The sequence below is a fragment of the Diplotaxodon limnothrissa genome, linkage group LG20, assembly GCF_057381915.1.
Source record: "Diplotaxodon limnothrissa isolate DT_005_m linkage group LG20, D_limnothrissa_male_GT1.1, whole genome shotgun sequence".
Classification (NCBI taxonomy): domain Eukaryota; kingdom Metazoa; phylum Chordata; class Actinopteri; order Cichliformes; family Cichlidae; genus Diplotaxodon; species Diplotaxodon limnothrissa.
The window spans coordinates 1654574-1676467 of NC_140615.1; the positions used below are offsets into that span (position 1 = coordinate 1654574).

The following is a 21894-nucleotide window of genomic DNA, read 5'->3' on the forward strand; positions in this document are numbered from 1 at the left end:
ACAGCAAAGGTTTTCCAGCACAACGTGTTGTAATGATCTGATCTGTGCAAGGTACTTTTGTGCTGCAGGTCGGTGTAGGTGATATGTTGGAGTTACGCTGAAGGGGGGAAATTATTGGGTCACTGACTTGTGTATTAACTTTCCAACTATTTTAGCTTATGACGAAGATACAAAAGTGCAAAGTAACATCCAGAAACAGCCACCCACTTCCTCGGGCCTGAGTTCAATTAAGATGGGGAACTGAAAACTGGGAGCCAGTGTGAGTGATGGCATGGGGTTGTATTCGTGCATATGGTGTGAAAAACGTCCGCACCACTATTATGGCTGTTAGTGCTTTGAAGGTGAAACCTTTTTGTAGATGAAGACTCTAAAACGGCTTGTACCCAAAGTCTTTTGTAGGATGTTGTTAAAAGAAGAAGATGTGATGCAACAGAAGAGTAAATGTTGCACTTTTTCTGAAACTGATTGCTGACATTAGATACAAATTCAATGAATTTAATTAAAAACAAAAGAAAGACAAAGAAAGAACTCAGTTTCAGTGTTTCTGTAATTTACATGATTTTTAAACTGGTGTGTTCTGTTGCCAGAAAGCCTTGACAGATATGACTGTATGTGTTTGTGTGGCTAAATAACCCCAAAGAATGTGAGCAAATGTGGTCTTTGGGAGAACCAGCCGTGTCACGTGACTAATCCTTTTATGGTAATATTTTTAAAAAGATATCTTAATGTCATTGCTATCTGGGTCACATTTTTAAGTGGAATGGGAATGCTAGTCATGATCTCTAGATATGATTCCTTTGAAACGTGCACTTCTTTGACTAACTTTGTGCGCACTGTAACCACTCTGTAAACTGACCATTTCGTACTGATTTGTTTCCCAAATTTCCCGTTTCCCAGCAGGCTTGGGCTATAACTTACAGATCTGTGTACAAGAGGAAAGACAGGAGTGTGGCTCGTTTCCTTACCAGTCTTATCCTGTTGAAGTTATTTCGCCACCAGCCCCCACACCCCCACACCCCCAGCTGTGTCTGAAGACTTCTCAGTGTTGAATAAAGTTTTTTCTTTTTTTCTGTGAAAGATAACTCTATCTAAAAAACGTGGGGTTACATTTCCCTCACTAGGGACATTTTGATATGACAAACCGCACAGTTGGGGAAAAGAAAAAAACATCCTGAGAATATTATTTCAATAGCTAAACCATGTGCTGTGTACAAGCACTGCTTTTACTTTCATGACACGATGTAATGAGGTTTAGATTAAATCTTATGGAAAGTGCCAAGCCTCTTCATAAAATTTTCAGCTTCCAGTGAGTCAACTAAACAGATTTCATAGAGCTATTAATCTCTCATATATGTTCCCCCGCTGATGAAAAGAGCTTTGAGGGTTCAGATGATGCATCTGTTTTATCGCGACAGGCTCTCTGTCTTCACTGCAAACAGCACCCGCCACCCAGAGAGCTGGTGAGAATGATAAAGGCTGATGACAGGTCAACTGGTGCATGATATTGGATTCCTGTGTGGGTCAGTGTGTGTCGTTGTATCTAAGAGCAAGAACAGCCTGTTGGATGTGAGTGTAATACGATACGGACGGGAGGAAGCTGAAAAAATGAATGTAAATGAAAACAGGACAACAGGTTTGCGGCATCAGTCTCGTTTACTCGCATGTTCTTCGTTGCAGTTTAGCGTCCTTTGCTTTGCCCCGCCCACTCCTGTGTTATCTTGGATTTTTGAATAATTACTGTTTTCTTGCAGTTTTTCTTTTCTGTGGAATTTCTGGTTTAGTTTTCATCTAAACATACTAATTAATGACATATTTAGCTTTCCTCAACAGATTTATTGGTTTCATTTTTTGTATTAATTAACAGCTTCATAAAGATGCAGTAAAGTCATGTTTATGTCTGTGAGGCCCTTTTGAATTTGATATTTAAGGGTTTCTGATGTGGTGCGTTTTTACCCCTTTTTTAAAATGATTACACAGACGTTGCGACACAGACTAGCTTAAATTGCAGTTTGTGCCATTACTGCCTTGTTCTCTGTTTCAAGAGAGTGAGAGGAATTTTCTCTTGCTGGCATCGACATGGATGTTCACCATGAATTATTGCATGGTACCATGATGTCACTGCTATAGTTTGAGCCCTGGGGTGATTTTAATAGCAAGAGGCTTAATTTAACTAAAAATAATGAGGAAACGGTCTTTGAATGACAAAAAGAAGTTGTGTGGGCATTTTGGTCTTGTGTATCATGCAGAACAGTGGAAGCTCTGTTCAAGCTCTTGGTCTATGAGACCATGACCAATGCATAATGATGCATTTATTTATTTATTTTTTCATTTTTGGTTCTTTTTCTTCTTCCTCTTTCTCTGAGGGGGTAGGGCTGTGGGAGGTACATATGCATGGCCGGTTGTGGTGTGGTTTTGGCTTACATATGTTATTCATGTTCAAACATTGTGGTCATCTCAATCCATATTCATGCTTTTAAAAAGGCTGTCTGTATGATGGAAGTATAGTATCCCCTATCATGTTGCCTCCTATAGCAACCACAGGCAGGGAGATTGGATTACATGTGCTGCAGACCGAGCACAATGTGTGAATGTTTGTGCGTCTATATGGAAGGATGCCGTGTACACAAGGGCCCCTCTTATAGCTATTATAGTGCTTAGCAGGTCTCGCTCAGACATTCTCAGGGGAACCAACCTCTGTTTGAGTGGATCCTCTGCCAGACCCTTTCAGCACTTGCTCTGGCCTGGTGTCATCACTGGCTCTGGCCTGGTTTCATCAACATGGCTAGCCCTTTGATTGTGAAGAAAAGTAGAGAGAGAAAGAGATTGATATGAAGATAAATCCAGTTGTCCCCTGGCCTTATGCATTTCTTCTTTTTCCTCCCCCACTCAGCTCTCAGCTCACTGTCTCTCTGGAGCAATTGTTCTTCTGTCTTGAATGTTTTATCGTTAATGAGCTTTCACATTGGTTGAAAGATTTTCATTTTAATGTCTCTTGTTGTGATGTCTTCTACATGTTACACCTTTTGTACCCACATAGATATTTCCCAAAACATCCTTCAGTGTTCCACTTTCTCTCTTTGCCATTTCTCCCCCAAATATTTTATACATCGTCCCAACACACTAGTACTGTTGAGTGTGATGCATATGGATAGCAAGAGGAAATGCTGCATGTTGATAGAAGGAAAATGTTAGTCCAGCATTGACACAGTGTTTATTGTGTGTGTGTAGGTGTGTGCGTTTTTGTTACATCTTAACAGGCTCATGGGGGCCAAAGCCTGGTCCTAATGAAGGGGTTAGGGTTTGGGTGAGGCTGTCCACAGTGAAATGTCACTGCAACTTGACAAGAATAGCTGTGCTGACCTTGGAAGTGAAGACAGTTTTGGAAAGTGAGGGCGTTTTGACTGGTTGTCCCTTTTGGACAGACCTTTTGAGACAAAGGCTGTTTTAGCTTAAGAGTTTTTTATAGTTGAGGTTAGAATTAGGTGTATTTTACAGCCAAGTTTGAATTGGTCCTTTTGTTGTCGTGGTTGCAGGTGAGCTAGGGTAGTTAAATAGCTAAACAGACAAACAGATGTGTGCATCTGATTATCACTGAGCATGTCAAACAGTTACCTTTTCTAACCTTGTTAACAAAACAGTGATAACAAGTGTGTCTTTTTTGTGTGGATAGTCACAAGGTGGCTTCAGTTACAGGTTTGAGCATGTTGAAGACTAAGTATACTGCAAAATCCCTTACTTTCCACCTCTACAAGTTCGCAGTGCATCTCACAGCTTCACTTACCTTTAACTGTTCCCCCGTTGCTGCATGTGTTTCCGCTCGTTTTCTTCTTCTGTGCTCTGTTCCCAGGTGAATTTGAGTATAATTAGTTGCTTGGAGGGCTCAGACGTGATTAAAATGTCTATCTGGAGTGATGCTAACACATTCTGCTGTGGAAACTTTAGTTGCCTGCCCAAATCAACTTGCAGCTGTTGAGGTGAGGCCACGTAGAGGAGGGCTGCCATTGTTAATAAGCGCTTTCAATTAAAACAGGTTATTATGTCTGGTGACACTTTGGTGTAAGATCAGCCCTTAATACTGATGGAAACATGTCCACAGGTTTTGATATAGAAATCTAAAAAGGGTTGTAGTTGTCATCTTTTGGTACTCTTTCTTAACCAGTAGATTTTCTAATCCAAACCAGGAAGCTTTGCTTATTTTAGAGAGTTTTATATTTACCGTTTGAACTGCTTTTTTTGTCATGTCAACAGTCCAAGCCAAATATATTCCATTAAAAAAACAAAATCAGCTCTTCGTACTGCTAAACACACATAATAGTGCGATGTGCCAAAGCAAAGATATATTCATGATTCTCAGGGGATAAAAGGGGTAAAAGGTGTTCCAGCAGGTCTGTTGGAAGACCTACACCGGCTACATGCCAGTCAGTTTGCTCGTCTATTTTCCAGTATATGCCTTTGTTGCACACATCTGTAGGATTCTGTGTGCGTATTCCAGGTGAGTGCTTGTGTGTGCAGCAGCTCAGAGATCCGTGCAGATAACTCTTCACATCTACGTTCATGTTCCTGCTTTAGTGTGTGTGATCTTGATAGATCTGTGATGAGGCCACCAATGCCTTTCATCCTAATGGATTCCAGCTGACCAATCACAGCGCAGAGACACGGCTGCAGATAAGCCCATCGTAGCTGGGGAGGTTCTGGTAAACTGCCTGTGATAGGCCTCCCTGTATCCCCCTCTGTTCCTATCAGCAATCAGCCAGGGTTAATGGTGAGAGCCTGAGGCTGGCTGATTGGAGCCAGGCTACACATCAGTCAAGACAACCCTAGCATTGGGCCATATGTCAGCCCCCAGCTATTCCAGGCCATCTTTTGCCTGACCACAAATACATACTTCAGTTCAAGTAATCAAATGTGTTTGATGATTCTCCAACTCAATGAAGAGCTCAAATCTGACTGTATCATGATGATGACACGCTATCACTCACGCTGACCTGCTTCCACCACAGTTGCTGGCAGTCCAGTGTTAGTGTTTCATAAAATTAATGCCTAATACTATCAGGAGAAAATGGGTCAAACTTTGACCACTTGGAGTTGAATTATACGACTGTACACTGCATTTCACTTGTCTGACCAGATCACTGTAAAGTGGGCCTGGGTCAGAAGCCACAGGTGGAGACAGCTGCTGTGGTCCCCGCCGGGTGGCCAGTCTTTCTTTCTTTCTTTCTTCCTTTGTTTCTTTCTTTCTGATCAAAGGACGGCCATTGCCTCCCTCCAAAGTGAAGAAAAAGAAAAGATTTAATACTAATGGTGCTGGGAGCAGAGGACTAAAGCATCGGGGTAATTACCCAGCAATCATTGCAGCATTCCACAGCTGAGGGGGGCAGAGATAGGGTCTGGAGTCTAAAGATCGTGGACGTGGATCAACTTGGCCAACGCACACAGACACATTCACATACGGCCTAGCTTGCACAAGTGCAGTCTGTCTGGGTCTGCAGGAGTCTCTCCCCGCTCACTTTGCTATTTGGTCAACCAGAATAAATCAGTGGGAAAACAATGCTTGCTTCGTCTTTCTGTCTGCACCTCCGTCATCCCCTTTGTCTGCAGGTCTGTGGGTGTTGTATCTCTACACGTGTGTGGGTTCATGTCTAATTGATATGTATGAATGCACGTGGAAGGTTTCTGAGTGAATTACTTTCTGGAAGAATGTGCGGAGAGAGGGGGAGGACGTCTACTTGTCAAATGTGTAAATGTTATATGTAGCCCCCATTGCCTGACCCCAGCCCAACATTCGTGATAATAATCACAACCTGATTGTGTGCCTGTATTCTTCAGAGGCTGGAACTGTATGTTCAGAATAAGCCACATGTTACAATGAAAGTCCAGAAGTATACAAGTGGAGATGATTTCCTGCTTCTTTGGGTATGTATTCAAATCAAAGTGTCTTTGCACAAGCTCTACACGAACAGTAGACCTTGTATATTAGGCTACTTGAATATTCTATAAATGTTGCCATTGTTTGGATGCATCTGTTACGTCAGTGTCGAAACAGTCTAAAGAGGTGTTTGTAGTTCAGATAGGCTGTGTTATATCTGCAGAACGAGCCTCTCTACTTTTAGCCAACAAGCAAAGTTAAAATAACTGTAAACCATTGCCTTTTATCCATCTCACAGCTGCCCTCATTTGTTCCCAAGATCTTATCTGAAATTACTCAGACCCCTATTATAATTTTGTGTGCACGCACTTTTCCCCCCAATTGGTAGGTTGAGGTGGTGGGAGGTTAAATATTTAATTCCTAACGTTTTTGTTGTTGTTGTTTTTTTCCTCTGTAACTGGCTTTTCAATTATAAGCTCTAGTGAAGCAGAAACGCTTATGCTTTGGCTACTTTGTTATACACGTTTTACTCTGGAGCCTGTTGTTCAGTGTGGCCTCTTTGTCCAAATTCTTTTTTTCGACCTATTTAACATAATATCTGACCAGAAAATTTGTGGGTGTTCTGCTTTAACCTAGTTCATGTATTGAGGTCATTTTATGCTCATTTAGAGGTTACCAATTTTATTTAGTGCCTGTGCTTTAACAGAAGCCCTTTCTTTCATGTTCAGAAAACATATTTTCTTCTCTCTCATGCTGTTCATTAATGCAGCGCCTTCTGTGGATAACACTGTTTCAGCTCCTCCCTCTTCAAGACCGCGCTCCCTCTGAAAAGCCCAATTTGCTGTTATTGGCCAGCTGGTCTGGTGAAAAAGAAAAGAAACGGATAAAAGGAAACATGCTTTTGTTACCACAGCTTCTGTGAGTACAGGCATATCTCTTTAAGAACTTTCTGTAAGGAAAGAAAAAAGGAGGCTGAACCAGAATTGGACTCCTGCATACACCCCTTTATGTTTTCATGCATTTCCAAAATTACTTGCAGTATGACCAGCTACTCTTTTTTTCATATGTAGATTTTACAAAAGGTTTGCAGTTAAAATGCAGGTATCCAAACACATCCTTTGTTTATGGCTTGGACAATGTCTTCCACCCCATGCATGAAGCTGTTGCAGAAGTGGAGAGCTCCTTCAGTGCCAGACTGCTGCATGCTAGGTGCACAGACGAGCGTTATCGCAGGTCCTTTCTCCCAGCAGCTGTTCGACTGTTGGACTTTATTCTTTGCTTTTTTGGGAAACTGCATGCTCCATCTGCCTGTCACTTTGCTGCTGGAACACTTGAATTTCCCAAATGAGGGACAATAAATGATATTCCTATCTTCTAAAATATAATATGACCTCTTAAATGAGCTCATACAATGAGAGTTGCTTGCTTGTAAACATATATAAGAAAGTAGCCTTGAATTATAAGGGTTTTTATGTATTCTTGCTTGTCTGTGAGCACAACGTGAATGTCTGTTTACATTTGTGTATGTTTACGTGCCTTTGTGGCTGCATACAAATGAGAGCATATGTTTCTCTAAAGAACACAGAGCACCTTTGTATTTGTGAGCAGTCACTGGTGGTAAGAAGCAGAATGAATGTTGGGGTAATGGTGAGGAAGCTTCTGTAAGAGTTACAATCCGTAGTTGTAATCGTAGTGAAACCCGTAGAGAATTCTGTTTCTTTCGCTTGCTTCCAGTTGCATTTCAGCTGGTTTTTTTATTCTTGGCTCTGCCTGCTTGTCTGCCTCTGCATGCTCCTTTTTGGTCTCATGGCATTGCCGAGCACTGACATGAAGTCACATGCAAGCACACAGTAGCAGAACACGTTTGTGCAATTAGCTAAGCTGCAGCCAAGTGTTGGACAACACTTCAAAAGAGCTAAAAAAAAAATCTGTTTGCATTATTTAATTAAGTAGTAACAACATTGTTTAACAGCTGTTTTTCTTGTTTCTCTGTAATAACTTTACTTTTATAGCCATTTATTACTAATAAATGTGTAATTATATATACAAATGTTATTCTCCTGTTCACAAATGCAAGGTTGGAAAAGAATATTATATATACTTCTCCTCTAAAGCCTAGGTGGTCGAGATATACCTCTTCATAAACATGGACAGTGTCATTTGCTCTCTTTGATGTGCAAAATTAAAAATAAATGACTTTTTCCTCATTAAGCAAAGTGTGGATGATTCCAGAACCTGAGCATCACACTTCACCTAACTCCTCTCTGGGGCACCACTCGTCTTGTGACGTCATTGTGCTTTGCCGCTACGGTCGATAACCAATAATGAATCTTCAAGCAGAGCTGCACAACATTAGGAACGACATCTGATGGGAATCTGGGAAAGGTGTTGAAGGTCACTGTGTCGTGTTGGCGTTCACATTCTCAGCCATACACCTCAGTACTGGTGAATCTGCTGTTAGGGAATGATGGGAATGGTAGGAAATTTCCTTTTCTGCATTGTTGATGCTTCCTGGTATTGCTACCAAAAGTAAAATGAAGCAGTGTTTTGAGTGTTCGTGGATTTCCAGGTTGTGCAGGTAAAATCTGAAGCCAGAGAAGACATTATGTCCTTTGTGTCACTCTGCTCTGTAAAGTGAAGGTAAACAAGATAACTCACTGTATATACACACTTCAAAGAACTTAGTGGTAATGAATCACACAGTTGAAAGCAAATCCCTGACATTAAATCTAAAGGATCCGTTCCAAATTAAACAGGGAACTTATGACGGCATATTACCACATGGAGGCGCCAACATACATATTATCGGTCTTTCCATTCTGCCAGTTTTGCCCATGTTGTTGCATTTCATAGACAGAGATGGGGGGTGATGGTGGGACATGGGTTAAATGAAGTGCAAGCACACCCACCTCACGCTGAAAAGGTCACCGTGTTCCCTGTTCTTCATGACATAGGCTGTGTTTCTCTTTGAAGAGCCGTGTCTGAGTGCTCAGAAGCAGGAAGGAGCCCTTTTATTAATCCAGGAATCAACAGCCTTTGATGGCTGGAGATGGGAACAATATGCGTGCGCACACATTTAAGCATGCACTACCATGGCTGCGTGTGATTGCGGAGTGCTTGACATAGCGGTATGATATTTCCAGCATGTAGATGTCCGTACTGTTTCTGTTTAACGGTGACCTAGATTTCTCTAGAGGAATACGCGTACAGTTACTGCATGTTGTTCACTTTGCTTTTATTGTTTTTGCTTATGTGTGTGTGTGTTTGAGCATATGAAAGCATGCGCACATGGATGTCAGCGCCAGGATCTTTGGGTTTTACAGTTGTCGCCGTCATATTTTCAGAGGCGATGACAAGTAAGTTGCCTTTCAAAAAGTGCACCCAATTATTGTTTGGTATTTTTATTGGTACAAAAGTGTTTTAAAAATACAAATGATTGTATTTTTATGGTGGTCACACTCCACCCTGGTCTCCTTTGTGTTCTGGAGAAATGATTCCTCTGGCAGCCACAGAGTTCTAGTTCTTAGTTGGCTGGACGACAGACGGGTCAACCGGGTTTGTGGTTCTCCTCCGGAACAAGCTGCTTTTAGATGACCATTTTTTGCCAGAGACACAGAGCCTGATACTTCTTTCCCGTTACTTTAGAACTCAGCTTGTGTTAATTATATTTAACAGACTACAACTGTAATGCAAAAACACGGTTCCCAGCGGATTTGCAAGAACATCGAACAAATGGAATAAAGTGTTTTGCTGTGTTTCATTTTTTTAGCTGCGTGTTTGAACTCCCTATCAATAGCATCTTCAGAGTCAAGGTCAGTGATAGGTATACATCAGCACTCCCACTTTTAATGAGAACCTATTCCTGCAATATCAGCTTTTTGATAACTTTATCAGAGTGAAAACAGCGTGGCTGTAAAAAGCAGAGCGCCATGTGTGTGGGAGATGACTGAGACAGACGTCATGGTTTCTCAAGAGGATACACACTTACTGAAACGGAGAGTCCACATCGCAGTGCCTGGTCTGGAAGATGGCTGCCGTAGGTGGTCCGCTTCCATGGGGAGGTGTGTTTGGTTGGAGAATGGTATGACATATGCCCAATAGTTCAGTGATAAAAGGCTTCAGTGTGTGTGTGTGTGTGTGTGTGTGTGTGTGTGTGTGTGTGTGTGTGTGTGTGTATGTGCATGCACGTGTGTGCGTGTGCATGCACGTGTGTGTGCATGGAAGGAAGAGAAAGAGAGATGCGGGAGTTTAGTTTGAGGTCGCCTCATGCACAGGGAGATAAAATGAGCGACTGCTGTTCTCATCATAACAACCGAGCTACTGGAAGAGAGGCCCCCTCTCTCCCGAAAAGGCACACAGCTGCCCTGCTCCTCGCCTGTCCACACAGGACATTTCTCCTAAGAGTGCGCGATTGAAGTTTGAGAATTCTGATAGAATTCCTTGCCCTCTTTCCCATATCCGCGATTCGCTCGGCTTATTTTGATCCGCTGCTATAAGGTTTAAGTTGCTTCTAATGTTTTTCTGCACAATTTCACAGCGGGCCAAGCGACGAGGCTAAATATTTCATCGAGCGGTTGTTATTTTGTAGGACCAGGCCAAAGCAAACTTAAGACTGGTGAAGAATGTAATCATTTATCTAAGGACCAGGGGTGACATGCTCAATTTGGCCTAAAATAGGGCTCTATGTAGCCCACAGGGACAAGGGTGTGCATGAGTGCATGTGTACTGTATGTTTTGGTGTGTGCGTTTGGCCAACAAGGCCACTGAGTCCCAACAACCAGAGGCCACAAAGTTTGTTTTCATGTATTTCCTCCTTTATTTCTTGCATTTTGTTACAGAGTTAAGTCTCGAATAATCTGTCAGCCTTGACTAAGAATTGTGTATTTGTTGCTTTGACTTGCGTGCACTTACATCCCAGTTAAGTGAAGTAAATAAAAGCACTTCTTTGGTCCATTCATTTCAAATGAGAGAAACATGAAAGAATGAATGGAGCAACCCATATACCCCTCCCTTTTCTCACAGTGTCCATCCTAAAATACCATCAAACACACCCAGGGCAATCATGAATTACTGGGAACTTTATCTAAGTCTGGTAGTGTGAAGCTTTCCCATCATTCCCTGAAGGCTCTAATGTTTCTATCGGTCGTGGACTAACCTAGCAGAGCCTTTAGCTTGGTTGTGTAATGACTGTTATTAACCTATCAAGATCAGCCGAGGGGTCTTGGCTGCGTTTTCCAGCCCCTTCTATCACTTTCCCTCAAATCCCAAAACCAAGATGGCTCCCTTAAAGCCTCACTCTTGCCCTCCAGGGAGCAGAAAACACCAAAGTCGAGTCTAATTGGATTCATTTGTAAAATAGCTGCAGAGATTTGAACATTATCTATCTATGCACCCATGACTGGAATGCAACTTTTTTTTACCCTGCCACTTTTGCAGTAAAACTGTGGTCTCTTGGTGGCCCGGAGGGCTTTTGAAAAATTGGAATCTCATGTTCATTGAACAACGAATCCCTTTTGTTGTACGACGGTGAGGGTTAGGCTTACAAGCCCTGATCTGAGAATGGATCACTTGGGTCAGTTGTGTTATTAATTCATTGCAGCGGTGAGGGAATGGGACACTTTGTCTGTTGAAAGCAAAAACCTACTAAAGAAGAAGAACGTAATCTTTTTTTCATGATAATCATATTAATCCAGAATTCAAGGGAATATCAGATGTGCTTGTACAAGTCCCTGTCACCATATTAACATGCATTATCACCAGATGTCCCTTGGAAACTAATTTGTAGACCTCTGGAGTCTCATTGCATGGCACTGTATCCTGCTCCAGCTGCATCTGTTAGTGTTTTGTTTTGGTACAGCTCAGAGCGTTTTGTGTTTGTGTGCTTTTGTGTGTGTGCGTCCGTGCTTTTGTTCTGTTTTGCAGATGTTCATCAGATAAAGACTATTACACCACCACTTTAGCAACATGAGGTTAACTGCAAAAAGGCAGATGTCCTGCAAGTCAATGGGCTGAATTAACTCTTAGTATAAAACTACTAAACTGATAAAGTGAATGTTGTTAATGCCACACTGTCTGTTGGACATAGATTCAAGGAATGGGAGTCGCTGTCCACTCTGCTCTCTGGCCACTTTGTTAGGTACACCTTGCTGCCAGTTTGGATCCCTTTTACTTTTGGAACTTTCTCCGTTTACATTACACAAATTCAACAAGGTGCTGTAAGCATTTCTCAGAGATTTTGTTTCTTGCTGTCATGTGAGGAACCACGGTCGATCCATGGTGCAGATCTCTCATTACACCACACGTCTAAGGTGACTGTACAGGGGGCTGAGAGGGTCCAAGTGTGCCAAAAAAATATCCCCCACACCTCTACTGACCTGAACTCTTGATAAGCACCGGGTGAACGCTTTCGTGATTTTTAAGACAAATTCTGGACCGTCATCCAAATGTCACGGCAGAAATGGAAACTCATTCAGGCACTTTGCCCCCCAATCTTCTATTTTCCAGTTTTTGTGAGCCCATGTTAATTACAGCTCAATTTCCTGTTCCTAGGTGACAGGAACGGTACGCGGTGGTCTTCTGCATCGTAGCCAGTCTGCTTGAAGGAGATGCTCTTTTGCATACCTTGGTTGCAACGAGTGATTATTTGAGTTATTTTGCTTTCTTGTCAGCTGGAAGCAGTCTGTTCATTCTTCTTTGACCTTTTATGCCATGGGGACTGCAATTCACTGCCTATTTTCTCTTTTTCAGATAATTCTCTGTAAACCCTAGAGATGAGACCCTAGTGGGCCAGACCCTGTAAAAGCTCAGGACACAAATACAGCAAGAAACTGTAGAAATGACAGAAAACCATCTACACACAGTAATATAAAGAAAAAAAGGCATTTTATGTGATACAAGTGACAAGAAACACAAGAGCTGTGGTGCAGTAGATTAAAACATAGAATAATATAAGTATTCCACAGCCACAGAGAAGTGCACTGGTGTTTTTACTGTTCCAATAGACAGACATACAATAAATGTATTTGCATGCTGTGCTTCCATCTATAATTCTTGTGATGCAAACTGCTATATCGAGGCTTTCACTGCTGCTTGTCTCTGAGACGTCACATCAGAATCGATGACAAAACAGCAGGAAAATGCAGTCAGAAGCTCTACAAACGACTCAGTGTTTTGATTCCTCTTCTAGATGGGTCCCCAGGGGCCAAAAAGTATGTGTGCGGTTCATGGGTACAAACAATCTCCAGTTGTGAGCCTTCAGTTGGTTACAACTGGGTAAAAATGCTACTTAACTTTCCAAGTTTGGTCTAAACTTTTGTGTGACTCCATCAGTCATGATGAATATTTTGTGTTTGTTTAACAACAATATTCCACTGGTGGGATTTCCTTTGTTTTCACTCTCATTGTTCTTCCTCCCCAGATTGAGAACCTGCTGGAGCAGTTAAAGGACAAGGACAAACAGGTGGCTGGATTGAGGGAAAGGGTTCAGGGCCTTCAAACCGACTCCAGCAACACAGACACGGCTCTGGCTACACTGGAAGAAGCTTTATCAGAAAAGGTAAGAGTGATGGGGAAAAGCACTGTAAGTATCCAAAAAGAAAAGGTGAAAATCAACACTCAAGGATTGAGTTTCAGAGAGATGTTGTCCTGTTTGTTGCTGGATGGATGGAAGGTGTAAAGGACAAAACGCTTGAAAAATGTGAAAGTCTGCTGGTTGGTGTGGAGTAATGTGGAAAGTTTTACCCTTTCAGGCGTTTCAGGGAAGCTAGGATATGGCTTATGGTTTAATTAATTTTCATGCTTTACTGTGACTCACAGCCATAATTTAACGACATAAAATCCTAATTTATAGGCTTAGACCACACTAGATGTGGTCCTATCTGTAAGTAGTAAGGGAGAGAATGAGGGACTGGTAGAGGGGAAGTCTATGGTGAACACACACAGAGGATTAGTCCATGTCTGTAACTGGGCCGGGCGCAGGGAGGGAATGATGTATAGAATGAGGAGGATAAAGGTTTCAAATGTAAGAGAAATGGAGCGATGGAAAAGCTGAGTGGCAGAAGAGGCACAGCCCCGATGGTAGAGGTGGCCTTAGAATTAATGGGGGGAGAGGTCAAGGAATGCAAGGGTGAAGGCAGAGTGAAAAATGTTAGTTTTAATAAGGAAAGGAGAAAAAACAGTGCTGGGCAAATACATGGAATAGAAATGCAATAACAGATAACAAAGCTATGCACAGAGAAGAAGTCAAACATACTGTGCACATGCCATGCGATGTAAAGTCTCAGTGGGATGTAGTCAGTACTTGCTGAGTGTTATTCTAATATTAGGTTTGTATCCGATGGTGCATCCTCAGTTTCTCTCCTCCTCTTCTCTTTAAGCTTTCTATCACAATAAAGGCCTTCAGATAAAATAAGAAAGGACAACTGTACAGACAAATAAACACAATAATTGGGCCCAATGAAGATCTGTAATGCTCCAACATAAGACTCAGATTTGTGTATACAATAACACAACAAATAAAGCAGTTAATTAAGACAGTATTGCATGTGTCTACATGAATAGGAGGATTCAGTGTAGACATAATCATTGTGCTTAACAGCTGCCATGTGATCCAAGGTCAACCAAACAGACTTACTCCACATGGGAAATAGATGGGCTGGATGTTCGTTGTAAACACTTATTGTCTGTTGTTTTTTTTGAAATATGAGAGAGCAGCTGGTCACCATGAAGCTCACCAGCACAGAGCAAGCCTGCTGCCACTCACAGGAAAATCACCTTGCTGGCCGATGTGCTTCTTTTCTTTTTTATGTTTAAATCTTTACACATTGAGTTAACGCTCTTCCAGGGCAAAGACGTTCCTGTAAAGAAGCTGAGAAACTGAAGCAAATGATTGCATTGAATAATGGTGTTATTTTTCTTGTCTACACAAATCTTTAGTGATTTGTTTATGGATTTGCAGTCATGGTTTAATGGTGCCAGCGATCTTTAACTGCAGACCTGCTTCAACAAAGAAAGAGTTTGATGTGAATTGCTTTACACAGCATCACCATGGAGATGTCACATCCTGGTCTAGCAGTATATACATTCTGTCTTGAAGTGACTGGCTTGATTTCAGACGGACTCCGTCTCTCCTCGCTTTGTTGCATGTTTAAAGTTGTTGCTAGCTCACATGTGTTGTTACTATAGGCTAAAGAATTATCATCTTGGCGCTGGAGGCTAAGAAATGGTTCCCATTTACATGTTTGTTTGCACAGCAGGCTTAAAGATCGATACTGGTTTACATTTCGTTGGCACTGGCTGCTGGTTAAGAGTTCACAGTTAGGACAGTTGTGAATGTCCAGCTGTACTGCACTGTTATGCAGTGGATGCCACGTTTGTACCTCTGCCACTGAGCATTTGAGCATTTGAGCCTTTGCATTTGCTGTTATATATTTCTCTTGGCTTGCAGGAGCAAAACTTGGAGTCCTGCATGCGATTGTACAGATTTCAAAGAGTTTTAGCTCATATAGTAAGTGTCACTGTGGAATTATCTTTCAGGCAGTCTGTTTAGACACCGATAATGTGAAAACCAGCCTAAGTGGAATCAAATACAGGAGTGTCTGACTTCCTTTTCCTCTCTCTGTATGTGTTCTTGTTTATCTCTGTTATTTCCTTGATTGTTATTTAATTGACCTGCAGCCTTTGATTGTATCTATTCAATCAAGAAGGGTTTACAGTAAGCTCACACATTTTGTCTGTTAATAGATTAGAAGCTGGTTAATGAGGGTTTCAGTGTATTCGCAGCACACAGAGCGACACAGCACATAGATGTTTTCACTTAAAATGGTCTTTTAGCACCAGCATTTGTTTTCGTTGCACATAGCCTTGCATAATGGCACAATAAACTGTAAATCCCTCTTCTGCGCCGGCCCATTTGTTTACCCAGAAACCACTTCTGATGCAGCCTACATATTATTCAGCTGTGATGAGGAGAATGCTGGCAAGCTTTTCAGACTTTGTGGTCAACACAGGGCGTGTGTAATGTGTTTACGAGCACGAGTGTGTGTCTTGCTGATCACAAACTCTGTCACAAACCTGCTCTTGGAGCCAGTCACTAGCCACACTGCTGTGGTTCTAATTAACAGGCTGGGGCACTGTGCCCATGCTGAGCACTGCTCTGTAGTGCATGTATGTGTGCTTGTCTGTGATGTCATATGTGTGTTTTCTGTTGTTTATGTGTGCAGTACACTTGGGCCTCATAGAGCCAGATTTATTATCATACCCTGGTGTCTTTCTCTAAGCCCCAGACATCCTAGATATTCATAAAGTGGGCAGAGTCAGGACCTGTTAGCCAAGCAGTCTCTCTCCCTTGCCCTCTCCGTGTAGTGATGTACTGTGCCAGGGCTAGTTAGTGCAGTATTTGTCCAATTACCCAGGACTTTAAAGTTGCCAATCATGCGGTGATGCCACGTCGTAAAGTCTCATTGCTGAGCTGTGCTCTGCGCCTAAATAAACACCTGAATAAACACCCTGGTAATCATTTCAGTCCACACCTAAACACGCACACATTCACTTTAACACGCACACCTTGCTCAACCTCCCATGTGGTGGACTTGGTTTAAGGACAGAGCTGTTGTCCTGCTGTCCAACGTGATTAGAGAAAGGAGCAAATGATGTTTGTGACATTGCAGCTCGGTTTATCAGCAGGCGGTGTGGTTGTTAGAGAGTGATCTACAATACTGCCTAATTCACCCACAGTAAATCTGTCTGTCCCTCAGCCCTTCTCTTCCTTCCTCCTCTTTCTGTTCTACTTGGCTCCCATCCCTTTGTGTCACTGCGATTATTTATAGCAGTATTATTTATGGTGGGCATTTATGAGTTTGTCTTTGGCCACACTTTGTAAAGAATGTTGGAGATCCTATTCGGCAAGATACTGCCGATAATGATAGGAAAAAATTATAATGGCACAGGGCTGGTAATCCTTTGCACAATGGATGGAAAACAGATTTATTTCATGTCGTTTCTGCTTCGTGTAATGAACATACTTTTGTGCAGATTTTTTCTTATTCCTACGTATACTTGCCAAATCAGTTTTTATTTTACCTTCTTATACTTTCTCACTGTCTCAGGAGCGAGTGATTGAAAACCTCCGGGAACAAAAGGACCGGGAGGACAGGGTTCGGCTGGAGGAGCTGGAGCAGCTGAGAAAGGAGAACCACGAATTAAAAGACAAACTGTCAGTCATGCACCCCCAGAAACAGCCTCAGAACCAGCTCGGTAACCCCAGCCCATCCCAGAACCAGAGACCAGATGCAGAGGTCAGTGTGGACTCAAGTATTATCTATTGATGTTTAGATAATAGAAAATACAAATGTGTGTGCAGTATGCATGGCTCTTACATTTTGCGCAAAAATGGTTTTGCAGTCATTGAACACAGGCACTGTGAACACACAAGAGAGGTGGTCTGTTATGTGTGTGGACTGCAGACATACAGCCATCAGTACAACCACTATATGTTTGTTGTGCTTGTAATATGCTTCCTGTACCTTGTACTTACTATGCTAACGTTTACAATAAGAGTAATTCCACATTATTACCTCCCCGTGAGCATCAACAATATAGTTAGCAACTTCCTAGCAGAGGGCCTGCCTGCACTTTGTCCCACGGGATAAAAGGATGAATTAAGAGAGAGTGATTTATGGATCTGAGAGATCCTGTATCCCTGTGCGGGTGCCAAGTCGAGGGCCTTGCAATCTTTTTTCTCTCCTTCTTTCTTCTCCTAGGCTTACAAGCCAGGACAGACCCCTGTCCTGCCAGAATTTATGAGAATGTTTTCTTTTATACTCATAATAAGCGTACACACATCTCATTCCTGTGAAATGATATCTTCTTGGATGTTGATGCCGCACCACATGAAAGTGGCAGCAGCTCAATAACTTTTTGTAGCAAACAGATTCGCACTGTGGCAGAAGTGCTGCCATAATTAGACTGTTTTGTGTACTCCGCAGCAATCAAATCTGTTATGTAAACTTAGAGATTCTTCAAAAAGACCGATGACGGTTGTGTACCTGTATACATGCGTGTGTCTCTGTCGGCATGTCCCTGCATGCCAGCACAAAAGCAACTGTCGATACGTCTGCTGTTTGTGTCTGCGTGCATTTAAATGCGGCGGTGTTGTTGATCCTGTAGCGCTGTGGCACAGGACAGGCTATGCTATAAGTATTTGGGAGGTCACTGGGGAATTATGTTGGCGCTTGATTAGATCCTGATCAAACTTATCTACCACTCCTTCATGAGTCCTTCAGCGCAGAGACGTCTGCTGACTGCTGCTTTTACTTAACAAATTCTAGGCATCGTAAAAGCTGTGCTCCAAGGTTTTGTATGGCAAAGTTATCAAATTGCGACAACATTTAATTAACAATTTAAATCCAGTGTTAAACGCTACACTTTGTTGTGTCAGTTCTTGCTCTGACTCAGTCAGATCAGTGCAAAGCTTTTTATGGCAGCTTGCTCTCCCTGTCTAGTTTGAATGCACTAATAAAAGCTGGGCGTTTGTATTGAATATTTCGTCATTGTATGCTTAAAATTTGAATAAAAGTTGAATACTACTAGGTCCAGTAATCGGTGATTGGACTGCCAAGGCCTCTGCCTTTGCCACCCACATACCACAGAACTTGATAGACCCTTCTGTGTTGTGTGGGTCCACAGGAGGGCTGGCCTGAAGGGCTAAGGTTTGACCACCAGACTCTCGCTGATAAGCTAGTCCCCCATTTGCTTGGGCCTAACTCCAGGGTAGGGCACTGGTAACCCACTGGGAGGAGGCTCCAGGGCCGACACAGTACACGCTCAGTTCACTCAGCTGGCTTGATGTCACTCTATAAGTGACGGAGGAGGTGGTCAGAGAGAGGGAGGTCTGGGCTTCTCTGCTTAGACTGGTAGTCAGATCCAGCAGAAAAAAGATGGATAGGTGGATGAATGGAGGATGGAGCAATGGATCGATCAATGGAGGAGTGTACTAAGTGCAATAAAATGGTTTTGTGATTCCTCCATTAAAAAGTAAAAAACTTTGTCTGATTTCAATTTCTCTACTGTGCCCTTCATGCTTGTCTCCTTATGTGCTACAGGGAAACCCAGTTCTGTTGGTTCTGACCATTTGCAATTTCACTATGCACAGGGACCAAACATAAACCTCTGTGTGCAACTGGCCCGCCCTCGATCAAGGATCATCACTTCTTATGACCGCTTTGGTTAACCACAAACCCCAGAGATTATGTTCTTCAGGAGCCTGAGGAGACTCGACAGGTGCACAGGGACCTTCACGGGAATAGTGGCCAAATTTGCATTTGTTGTATTTGCTTCTAATAGGTGGAGTCACAACGATTTTGGAGGGTCTTTTGTTTTTGTTAATATAAGCATCCTTCACATGCTGCGCATTAAATGCTTTTTACATGGTTACATCATTTTATTTCAACCTGACAAACACCAAGACCTCCAAAGATGGACAAAATTTTTTTTTTCTCGTAGGACAAATATGATTTGCTTCTCAAGCAGCTGCAGAGTTTGTGTTTGTCATCAGGTCATGTACACACAGTGGTCCACTGACAGTATCTGCAGATGCTGGTATTATTGACTCAGTCAAGCTGTTAGCGGAGCTTTTTATCGTGACCTCAGGGCTCTGTTGGCTTAAGTGCATCCTCATCCTCTTCCCATAAAACAGTATTTGTTGATTCCAAGCTTATTAAAGGACTTCTAGAACTAAACACCAGCTCTTCAAAGGAAAGAACCTCGGGGAAGGCAGTGACCTTTTCAGAGCGGGCTGGCTAAAATCTTCAAGGCAGCACCACACCTTAAAAGACTTGACTCTTATTCAAAAGACACGTTTTTCTTTTCAAACCAGGCAAATGTCATATGCTGTCATGTCAGACTCAGTGTTGCTGGGTAGTCTTTGGCCAGGTGTTTAAAAACTCAGCACAGAGTCTGGTGGCTACACATATTTAACATATTTTGAAATATTTACACCCAAGAGACATTTCCAGGAATGATAATAAGAATTTGACTGTACATGTAATTGTATCTTTTCTGGCCTTTCCCCTCTCATAATATTACAAATTCCTTTTAGACCTACCATCCTCTCAGCCACTGGTTTCCACACTTGTCTGTGTGCTCTAGTGAAAGAAAATAGCATGCTCTGGTCCACTTAGGCCTAAAGCATTTTGGGCTGGGAAAGATGTGGATTGATGTACATGAATGAGTGTTTTCAGCCTCATGTAGCAGCAACGAGGGAAGGACGAGCCGTTGCCAAGATCCTTGATAGTCAGCACAAGCATAGTGACAAGTCATGAACTTTATGTACCGTCATAGGCTTATGTGGACCTGAGAATATTCTCATTATAATCATAATGAGCCAATAACATGGTAGCAACTCCAGATCACCTGCTGAAGTTCAAGCTGAGCATCAGAATAGGGAAGAAAGGTAATTTAAATGACTCTGAATCTGGCATGGTCTGAGGATTTAACAAACTGCTGATCTACTCAGGCTAATAAGTAACAGTTTAAAGTTAGTTTGTTAAAAAATCACTCATAAAAAAGTAGAATAGTAAACTAAAAGTACAGACTTTATATAAGTACTGTAATGTTATATGCATTTAAAATAGCTCAACATAACTGATGTTAAGCTCTAATATTGTCTGTATTTGCCGAGAAGAAACGGTAACGTGAACGTTGTCTAAAAATGGTCAAACTAGGAGCTAAATAAATAGAATGTAAATTGTACTGAGGCTAAAAGCTTGGGCTAATGAATAGATGTTAAATAAATCCCTCAGCACAAACTTACCTAAGCACTGACAGCTTGTCTGGATGAAAATAATTATCATAGCAATAACCTCTTTTATATAATAAGTGTTGAATGGGATTCCACTGAAAAAATAACACATTGGAGCACAAGAGGTGACGTTAATGAAAGGGTAGGGTGCAGACCCGCCTGCCAGATGAAAAAGGCTGAGTTACATTGTGTCGACCTTACTTCCTCTGGGAGGTGAAGTGCATGCCAAAATAACAGAGGTCATTAAATTTGAGTATGATGACTTGGTTAGGATTAAGATATGGTTAGTTTTTGGTTGAGTAGTGGTTGTGTCACGGTCTCGCTGGCAGACCGTGGGGATGTGGGGAAAGGAGGACCCAAAATGCAGGACTCTACAGTGCAACAGTGTTTATTTACAGTGGTGACAATCCGAACAACAATAAATCCCCCCGTGCGATCCCAACTCCCGTTCCGTGTCTTCTCCTTTATCCCGTGCTCCGTGCTCTGTCTCCGTTCCCTGTGTACTCTCCGTGTGCTGCCTCCTGGTCGCCACAATTCCTCCTGAGGAAACACGCATACCAAAGGCAGCCGTGAGTACAAAACCTAACAGTAGACTTGCACTAACCTTGCACAATACACTTAAGACTGACGGGAAGTCACTCAACGATCCAGCGTCGAGGAGCTCTCAGCCACACTGTTTTGAAGCTCCTCTGACGAGGCTTGATCGGCGCCAGGTGTGTGTGGATTCCTGGGTGGAACCGGTCAGCTGGCAGGGCCACACCCACCAGGCCTAAAAGTGCCTGCCACGACCGCACCCTCACATACACAAGCACACACCCCTAAACACCTGACAGTACACCAACACGGAAAAACAGGACAGCAGACACAACCATAATAACAACAACCACAATAATAATAATAATAATAATAATAATAATAACTACAATAGTAGTCCACACTGCTCACGGACCCCGAATCCCTGGAACTGGGTCCGTGACAGTACCCCCCCTCTAAGGGTCGGCACCTGACGACCCAAAAACAAAAACAAAACAAAAACCACAGTACAACCAACCCCGGGCGGGCGGCGGGGGGTCCCGGACGGAGGGCCCCAAAACCCCAGTTCAAATGTCCAACCACTGCCATGGTGGGAACAACAGTTCTTGCGGCCGACCCAGTGGACCGCAAGCAGGCAAAACTCGCTACGGGTCAGGCAGTGGTGGGAAAACAGTTCGGGCGGCCTACCTCCAACCCC

General features: G+C 42.6%; 1 protein-coding gene across 2 annotated transcripts in view; it reads left to right on the forward strand.

Annotated features, from left to right (window-relative positions):
* Positions 1-21894, forward strand: part of LOC146610183 (ERC protein 2) — a 138701-nt gene that overhangs the window by 47093 nt on the left and 69714 nt on the right. For both annotated transcript variants that reach the window (XM_085343988.1, XM_085343987.1), the window contains 2 exons: positions 13284-13421; positions 16972-17160. In XM_085343988.1, coding sequence (XP_085200114.1) covers positions 13284-13421; positions 16972-17160 — 327 coding nt within the window. The remainder of the gene's footprint in view (positions 1-13283; positions 13422-16971; positions 17161-21894) is intronic.